This window comes from Henckelia pumila, chromosome 3 (assembly GCF_033568475.1).
Source record: "Henckelia pumila isolate YLH828 chromosome 3, ASM3356847v2, whole genome shotgun sequence".
Taxonomy (NCBI): domain Eukaryota; kingdom Viridiplantae; phylum Streptophyta; class Magnoliopsida; order Lamiales; family Gesneriaceae; genus Henckelia; species Henckelia pumila.
Window position 1 is genome coordinate 121,177,931 of NC_133122.1, and position 8,669 is coordinate 121,186,599.

The 8,669-nt window shown below is 36.8% G+C and overlaps 1 protein-coding gene across 1 annotated transcript; it reads left to right on the forward strand.

Moving 5' to 3' along the window:
* Window positions 1–5,697: 5,697 nt before the first annotated feature.
* Window positions 5,698–8,371, forward strand: LOC140889401 (uncharacterized). The gene is made up of 5 exons (XM_073297115.1): window positions 5,698–5,928; window positions 6,263–6,449; window positions 6,729–6,885; window positions 6,940–7,006; window positions 7,712–8,371. The coding sequence occupies exons 1-5, from the start codon at window positions 5,698–5,700 to the stop codon at window positions 8,369–8,371; spliced, it is 1,302 nt and encodes a 433-aa protein (XP_073153216.1).
* Window positions 8,372–8,669: the final 298 nt, after the last annotated feature.

Genomic DNA, 8,669 nt, shown 5'->3' on the forward strand with positions numbered 1-8,669 from the left:
TGCATTCATATTGAGCCTCGATTCATTTCAATTTGATTAGACGATCTAGAGATTGTAGTTGAGTGACTTGGTTGGAGATTTTATACCTTGTCAATTAAACTCTCTATAATGCTCTGGAGTTTAGAGGATTAAAATATGCCTCGTCCACCTCGAGAGGGGAGTTCGGTGTGATTGTTGGATATTTTAACCTCGGTATCCCAAACCGAAGAAAGAAAGAAAGAAAGAAGAATTCCATTTGATTATCTGAGTCTGATAATCTAGAAGTTTTAAAGACATGCACATCATTTTAATTCAGTACTTGGATTAATTACTTGAATTCTATCTTGATGTGATAGATATATGGAAGTTGATATATGTCATGACTTGATATGTTTACTTGATTTATATCTGAAGTTAATATATGACTTCGATTGATGCATGTCTTGATTGATATGTTTGATTGATATGTTTGATTTATACTGCATGATAGTCTCTTTTACTGGGAATTATATTCTCACCGGATTATCCGGCTGTTGTCTTTGTTTGTATGTGTACTTGGCAATAGGTGGGGCAGGATCGAGTCAGAGACGACAGGGATAGAACGAGAATGAAGATTAGAAGTGAGACTTCGAAATAGAATTGGAAATGCATGCCAATCTAGTTTATGTTTTGAAATCATGTTAGAATTCGAATGGGTTGTATTTGATTTGGAAGTATTGAATATTAGAATCGATTTCGATTGATGACTTTTGATTATCGAAGATAGTTCATTGATTGCATGTTACTAGATTCGGAATCGAGCAGGATAGAATTATGAAGTATGATTTGATTATGGATTAATGCATGAAGTTGAGCTATGCATGTTGAATGATTTATGGATTGGAGTTTGAAGCATTGCCCTGTTTCTGTTAATTTTTCTGTTGCCCAGGGTGCGCTCGATCCTATGAAATGCTGGGATCGAGCGCAGCCCCTGTAAAATTGAAGGCAGTGACTTTGTTCAATTGGTGCGCTCGATCCTGGCTTTTTGCCGGATCGAGCGCGGCAGTTATTTTGATCTCGGCAGAGAGTTCAAGAATATGGTGCGCTCGATCCTGGATTTTTGCCGGATCGAGCGCAGTACTGTTCACAAGAAAAATAATTTTTTTTTTAAAATTCATTTGATGTCTTATCTTTTGGACTTTGTATAGTTCTCGATAGGATTAGCTCTTGATTAGATGATTAGAATCGGGGTCTCACAAAGTTATACTCTAACGTAACTGTTGCAATGATCTCTAGACTGAGTAAATTTTCCACCCTCTTCTGAAGTACAAAAGACTTTCTGAATATCAATGGAAATATACTCTCCCATGTCTATCATTGATCACAGTTCATGTATCCCAGTATAAGTCATCACAGTGTCCTGATAAAATTCTTCTTTGCTTGACAATCCATCAATCGAATTCCAATTCTTATAGGAAAACTTACTTAAGTAAAATCATCATTTAAAAATTCCCTGTTTATCTAGTAATCAAGACCCTAATCACTAGTTATACTTCTGATAGAATTAGACAATACTTGGTCAAACCTCCTGGTTCTCCCCCAGTATCACATGCGAGAACTATATTTCAAGAATATTCACTTGTCAAGGAATCCTTTCCAAGACTATTCTTTCCACAGAAACCAAAGTCTGTAACTCTGATGAAGTCAGACGATAACTCAAATCTCTTGGAACTAATCCAGTACCAAGTATAATTCTAGAAGACTCAAATAAATCCTGAATATTCTCTTGATAGTTATACTCATTGCTATGAATGTACATACAACGAGACTAAGGTAAGTCTTCTTATAATGCCAAATTGGAATAGAAGAATCATTCCAGAGTACACCAGCATAAGGTCGCACTTACTATACCATCTCGGAACCCAACAATCATCAGCATCCTGGCATAACTCATTCCCGAGTCTCTGATATTATGCAACATTCCTATCTGGACCAAAATCATTGGTCAAGGAAAACACTCTGTTGAGGCACAACTCAAATCCTGAGTCTGCAAAACACCTAACAGTAAAATCTTGTTGAATATCAATTCAAATAAACTCTCGATTTAAATCCCGAAATCACAAATCAAGATCAAAACTTATCTAATCAGAACAATTACTTGTCAAGGAAAAATCCATCCCAAGATTGTTCTGACAACGGAACATTTGTATCTCAAACAGACGATAACTAAACATTGATACCACACCTGGTATCTGTCCTATCCAAAGTCATACCCTGCTATGACTGTTGCCAAATTTCCAGACTGAATAGCCTTCCCTATATAGTTCCTGGAGCACCAAGGCCTCCAAGCAATATCTGAATTATGGAAACTTCCAGAGGAAATCCACGTGATTGGGCCAGACAAATTTATGTAGAAACTTGGATGTTTATTTGAGAATTTTCATACTTGATTTATTTTATTGATTGTTAAATTTATATTTGTCTTGTAAATAATCTGACCAGTTATTTGCTTGCATGTTAATCAATTCCAAGTCGATTGAGGAGTAATTGATTTCGATCACTTTGATAATCAACACATGATAAAATAGACTAGAAATAGAATTCGGTTTCAGTGTGCGGTTTAGGTGAAAACTGAATTTATATAGTTCTTCATGCGTTTGAATTTGATTAGAATTACAAAAAATTAATCCGTCAATATTTGAATAGGTTTGATTGTTCTAGAAATAGACCTACGAATAAGTTAGGAAAATTCCCGTAATCTAAAATTAAAATCTGAGTCTTGAATCGACTACTTGTTACATAATTTGTCTGGTATCTACGTGTGTCCTTGATCGAGCTTTTCCCATATTGAATTTAATCCAAAATTTCTGCTGCGTTTTTAATAGAATTTATTTACAATTTAAATTATTTTAGTCAAAAATCTGATTTTTCATCGCTCTTATTGATTATTCTAGATTAAGTTGGAATAATCATATTCTGGTACTCATACTTATACACTCCATGTGGGTTAGACATTTAGACTTTTTTCCACTTTACTATTACTTGACCTGGTGTGTTTGCCAGTAGATTTTTAATCACATCGATTTAAGAGGTCAAGTTTTTGGCGTCATTGTCGGGGACTGTTTTGATATCAAAATTTTTATTTCACTTGATATTAGACTTTATTTATTTTCTTAAGTTCTGAATTTTATTTCTTGGTGATTTTCAGGTTCTATCTGTTGTGCATGCATTGTATTCGATCTAGGGAGTTTCTACCACTTCATTTAGAGATCGAACGCACGCTCAGCAGGATCCGAAATTCCAGGAGATATATCAATCTTGAACTAGAATCTGAATCAGAGGAATATATGGAGGAAAACAGAACTGTTCTTGACTTGATTCGTCCACCTACTGAAGGTTTTGGATCTAGCATCTTTCGCCCTACTGTGGAGGCAAATAAATTTGAATTGAGGCCTTCGATTATTCACATGATTCAGTTGCAAGAAAGATTTGGGGGAACATTTGTGGAAGACCCCTACGCTCACCTGAAGCGTTTTCTGTCGATCTGCAACACATTTAAGTATAATGGGGTAAAATCTGATGCAGTGTGACTGCGGTTATTCCCATTCTCTCTGCAAGGAGAAGCAATGGAATGGTTGGATGATTTTCCTGCGGGTTCTAACACTACATGGACCCAACTTGTTCAAAATTTTTGAACAAGTATTTCCCTCCTAAGAAGATGGAAAATTATTTTTTGACATCATCTCATTCAAGCAAAAGGAAGCTGAATCTCTTCATGCGACATGGACCAGATTTAAAAATATGTTGAGAATGTGTCCTCAAAATAATCTTACTCAGAGACAGCAGACTCAGAATTTCTACAATGGGGCTGATCAATATGTTCGATCCATGTTGGATGTTGCTGCTAATGGAAGACTATTCAGGAAAACACCAGCAGAGGCGTGGGAAATTATTGGAAACATGGCTGAAATCAAAATTGGATGGTCAGACGCGAAGAAGGAGAAAAAGGCTGGAGTACTAGAAGTTGATGCACTGACAAAACTGAATGCCAAAATCAATGCTCTTACTCATTAGATGGATATTATGCAGAAAGCTCCAGCCAATCAAGTACAAGCTCAGCAGCCCGAGTAACAAGAAGTATTTGAGATAGATGCGGCTAACTTCATGGGAAACCAATGGAGACAACCGTACAATCCTTACAGCAATAATTATAATCCTGTAGGCTGGAAAAATCATCCGAACTTCTCGTGGAAACCTGCAGACCCTACAGCCAGTGCTTCGAACCCAGTCGAGAAAAAGCCCTGCTTCGAAGAAATTATGATAAAGTATATAGTGGGTACTGAGACTCGCCTGTAGAATCGGGAGACAATGTTTCAAATGTTGGAAACACAGATGAGCCAGATAGCGACACAACTGTCAACTAGGCCAGCAGGATCATTTCCTAGCAATACTGAAAAAATCCAAGGGATGTCAATGTTATTTTGGCGATTACTTGATCGCAAGCGGAGACTGTGGAGAAAAGAACTGAGGATGACGAAGCAAGTGAGCAAACAAGGAACAAGGGATAGATGATGCACCAAAGCATGCAGACTCGATGCTTACGGGCAAGAAAGGTAAGTCTTCTAACCCAACTAGTAATGAGATTATTGATTTGAGTAAACTTCCCTTCCGCCAAAGAGCAAAACAACTGCAATTGGATAATCAATTTGAAAAATTTCTAGAGATTTTGAAAAAGCTTCATATTAATATTCCATTCGCAGATGATTTAGCTCAAATGCCCAGTTATGCAAAATTTTTGAAAGAGATTTTGTCTAACAAGAGAAAATTAGTTGGTTTTGAAACTGTGAAGTTGTCAGAGGAATGTTATGCTATTTTACAAAATAAACTCCCTCCAAAACATAAGGATCCCGGTAGCTTTTCAATTCCATGCACTATTGGAAAATCATATTTTAACAAAGATTTATGTGATTTAGGTGCAAGTATCAATCTTATGCCTTATTCATGTTTTGAAAAGCTAGGAATTGGTGAAGTTAATCCAACCACTATCTCCATGCAATTAGCTGACAGATCTATCAAATATCCAAGGGGGATATGGAAGATGTTTTGTTTAAAGTTGATAAGTTTATATTTCAATGGATTTTGTTGTGCTCGATATGGAAGAGGATCGTGAGATACCTCTTATTTTAGGTAGACCATTTTTAGCCACTAGAAAGGAATTAATTGATGTGCATAAGATGAGAGTGTGATTTTTAATGTTTTCAGGGCCTTCATTATCCTGCAGACAATTTTGATTGTTTCAGAATTGATGTTACTGATGAGTTGGTTGAGTATTCTTTGCAGGAACAGTTAGCCGTGGATCCATTAGAAATATGTTTGACAGGAAATATGGATGAAGAGCATGTCAGTGAAGAAGTTCACGAAATGGCAAAAATATATGGATGAGAGTCTTCCCTTTGAAAGATTCATTAATACCAAGATGGGGGAGCTTGGCCATATTCCAAAACCACTGAAGCCATCCCCCGAGGAGCCCCCTACTCTTGAACTTAAACCACTTACTTCTCACTTGAAATATTTATTTTTATTAAATAATGATAAACTGCCAGTAATTTGTTCGTCTTCTTTGACAGGTTGTGAGGAGGAAAATTGTTGAGGGTGATTAGAGAGCATATAAGAGCCATAGGATGGAGCTTGTCTGACATAAATGGAATTAGTCCAACCATGTGTATGCACAAAATACTAATGGAAGCGGAGCACAAGACATCTACTCAACTACAGAGGCGACTTAACCCAGCTATGCAAGAGGTAGTGAAAAAGGAGGTGATTAAAATTCTTGATGCATGTATTATCTATCCTATCTCTGACAGTGAATGGGTGAGTCCAATTCCATTTGTGCCTAAAAAGGGAGGAATGATTGTTATTGAGAATGAAAATAATGAATTAATTCCTACTATAACTGTTACGGAGTGGAGGGTTTGTATTGACTATAGGAAATTGAATGATGCCACTCGTAAGGATTACTTTCACCTTTTCTTTATTGATCAGATGGTTGAGAGACTAGCAGGGCATGCTTTTTACATTTTTTATACGGTTATTCTGGTTATATGAAAATTCCTATAGCACCTGTACTTTTGCATATAAACTGATGTCGTTTGGTCTTTGTAATGCCCCTGCCACTTTTCAGCGGTGCATGATGGCAATTTTTCATGATATGGTTGAAAAATTTATTGAAGTGTTTATGGATGATTTTTCTGTGGTTGGTTCATCCTTTGATGCATGTTTATGTAATCTGAAAAAAGTTCTGCAGAGGTGTGAAGAGAGAAACCTTGTGTTAAATTGGGAGAAATGTCACTTTATGGTGAAAGAATGTATTGTGTTAGGACATAAGTTGTCTGAAATAGTTGTGGAGGTGGATCGGGAAAAATTAGAAGTAATTGAAAAACTTCCACCTCCCACAAACTTGAAAGGGATTAAAAGCTTTCTTGGACATGCGGGTTTTTATAGGAGATTTATTAAAGATTTTTCTTTTATTGCTAAACCCCTTACTAATTTTATGATAAAAGAGGTGCCTTTTAATTTTTCTGCTGAGTATTTACAGGGTTTTCAGATTTTAAAGAATAAATTGACAACTGTACCAGTGATCGTAGCACCTGACTAGAATCTACCCTTTGAGTTGATGTGTGATGCTAATGACATCGCGTTGGGAGCCGTGCTTGGACAGAAAAGGGACAAAGTACTTCATGTGATTTATTACGCCAATATCACCCTGTCAGCCGCCCAACTAAATTATGCAACCACTGAAAAAAAACTTCTTGCGTTAGTGTTTGCCTTGGACAAATTCAAGTCCTATTTGGTGGGAAGCAAAGTCATCGTTCACACTGATCATTTAGCACTGAAGTACTTGATGAGTAAGAAGGATGCTAAACCCAGGTTAATTTTTTGGGTATTAATGTTACAAGAATTTGATCTGAAAATTATTGACAGGAAAGGCTCGGAGAATCAAGTAGAGGATCACCTTTCCCTTCTGGAGAATCAAGGAACTGAAACGCAAGTGATTCATGACTATTTCCCAGACGATTAGATGGTTGAGGTAACAAATTTACCATGGTTTGCAGACATCGTTAACTACCTCTCGAGTAATTTTCTTCCCCCGCATTTAACTTATCAACATAAAAAGAAATTTATCTCTGAGTTGAAATATTTTTTGTGGGAAGATCTTTTTTTGTTTAAGATCTGTGCAGATGGTATTATTAGTAGATATATTCCAGCGGCATAGGTAAGTTCTATACTCTCACACTGTCACACAGGTCCGACTGAAGGTCACTTCGTCGCGGGTCGTACCGCTGCTAAAGTACTATAGTCGGGATTTTATTGGGCTTCGTTGTTTAAGGATGCAAATTCCTATGTGATTGCTTGTGATGCTTTTCAGAAAGTTGATAATATTTCGAGAAGACATGAAATGCCCTTAAATAATATACTTGTCTCTAAAGTTTTTTATGTGTGGGGTATTGATTTCATGGGACCGTTTCCTGCTTTTGAAGGGAATAAATACATTTTGGTAGCAGTCGATTATGTGTCTAAGTTTGTTGAAGCACTTGCATGTAGGACGAATGACCCTAGGGTGGTTGTGAAATTTTTGAAAAAATTAATCTTTGCTAGATATGGTACACCTAGAGCCATAATTAGTGATTGAGGAACCCACTTTTGTAATAATCAATTTGACACACTTTTGACTAAATATGGGGTCACTCACAAGGTGGAAACACCTTATCATCCCAAAACTAGTGGACAAGTTGAAATATCAAATAGGGAATTGAAAAGAATCTTGGAGAAAATTGTGAATTCAAATAGGAAAGAGTGGTCAAATAAATTGGATGACGCGTTATGGGCTTATCGTACTGCGTTTAAAACACGTATAGGAACTTCTCCCTTTAGGTTTTTATATGGTAAAGCGTGTCATCTTCCTATTGAACTTGAACATAAAGCATTATGCGCTACTAAATTTTTGAATTTTGATGTGGAGGCTACAGGTGAAGAGCGTTTGCTGCAATTGAATGAACTTGAGGAGCTAAGGTTGGATGCCCATAAGAATTCAAGGATTTACAAAGAAAAAACCAATAAATGGCATGATCAACGCATCGTATCATGTGATTTCAAGGTAGACCAAACTATTTTATTATATAACTCACGTTTGAAGCTCATGCCAGGGAAGCTGCGTTCAAGATGGTCAGGACCATTCACTATCAAGCAAGTGATGTCGTATGGTAATGTGGAGATTTACAGTCCTGCAACAGGTGCATTCAAAGCTAATGGGCAGAGGATGAAGATTTATCGAGGTGGTAATGTGGATCAAACACAAACCACTACCGACTTGCAGGACCCAAATAATTTAAAGGGAAGTACAGTCAGGCTATAGACTATAAATTTAGCGCTGGCTGGGAGACAACCCAATGTTCTTTTCCCTATTTTGCATTTTTAAATTTTGTTTTGAGTTGGTTATTTTTCAATTTTCTTAAATTTCAATTTTTTTGCAAAAATAAAGGATCTCGCTCGAGCGGAAGCTATATGCGCTCGAGTGAGCATCCATCTGTTTTAATTTTTTTTTTTTAAAATTTCTCTCGCTCGAGCGAGAGATACTCTAACTTTGAGCAACTTTTGGGCTCGCATGAGCGAGAATATTTGGATCGCGTTATATCTGATTTCCCCTTCTTCTC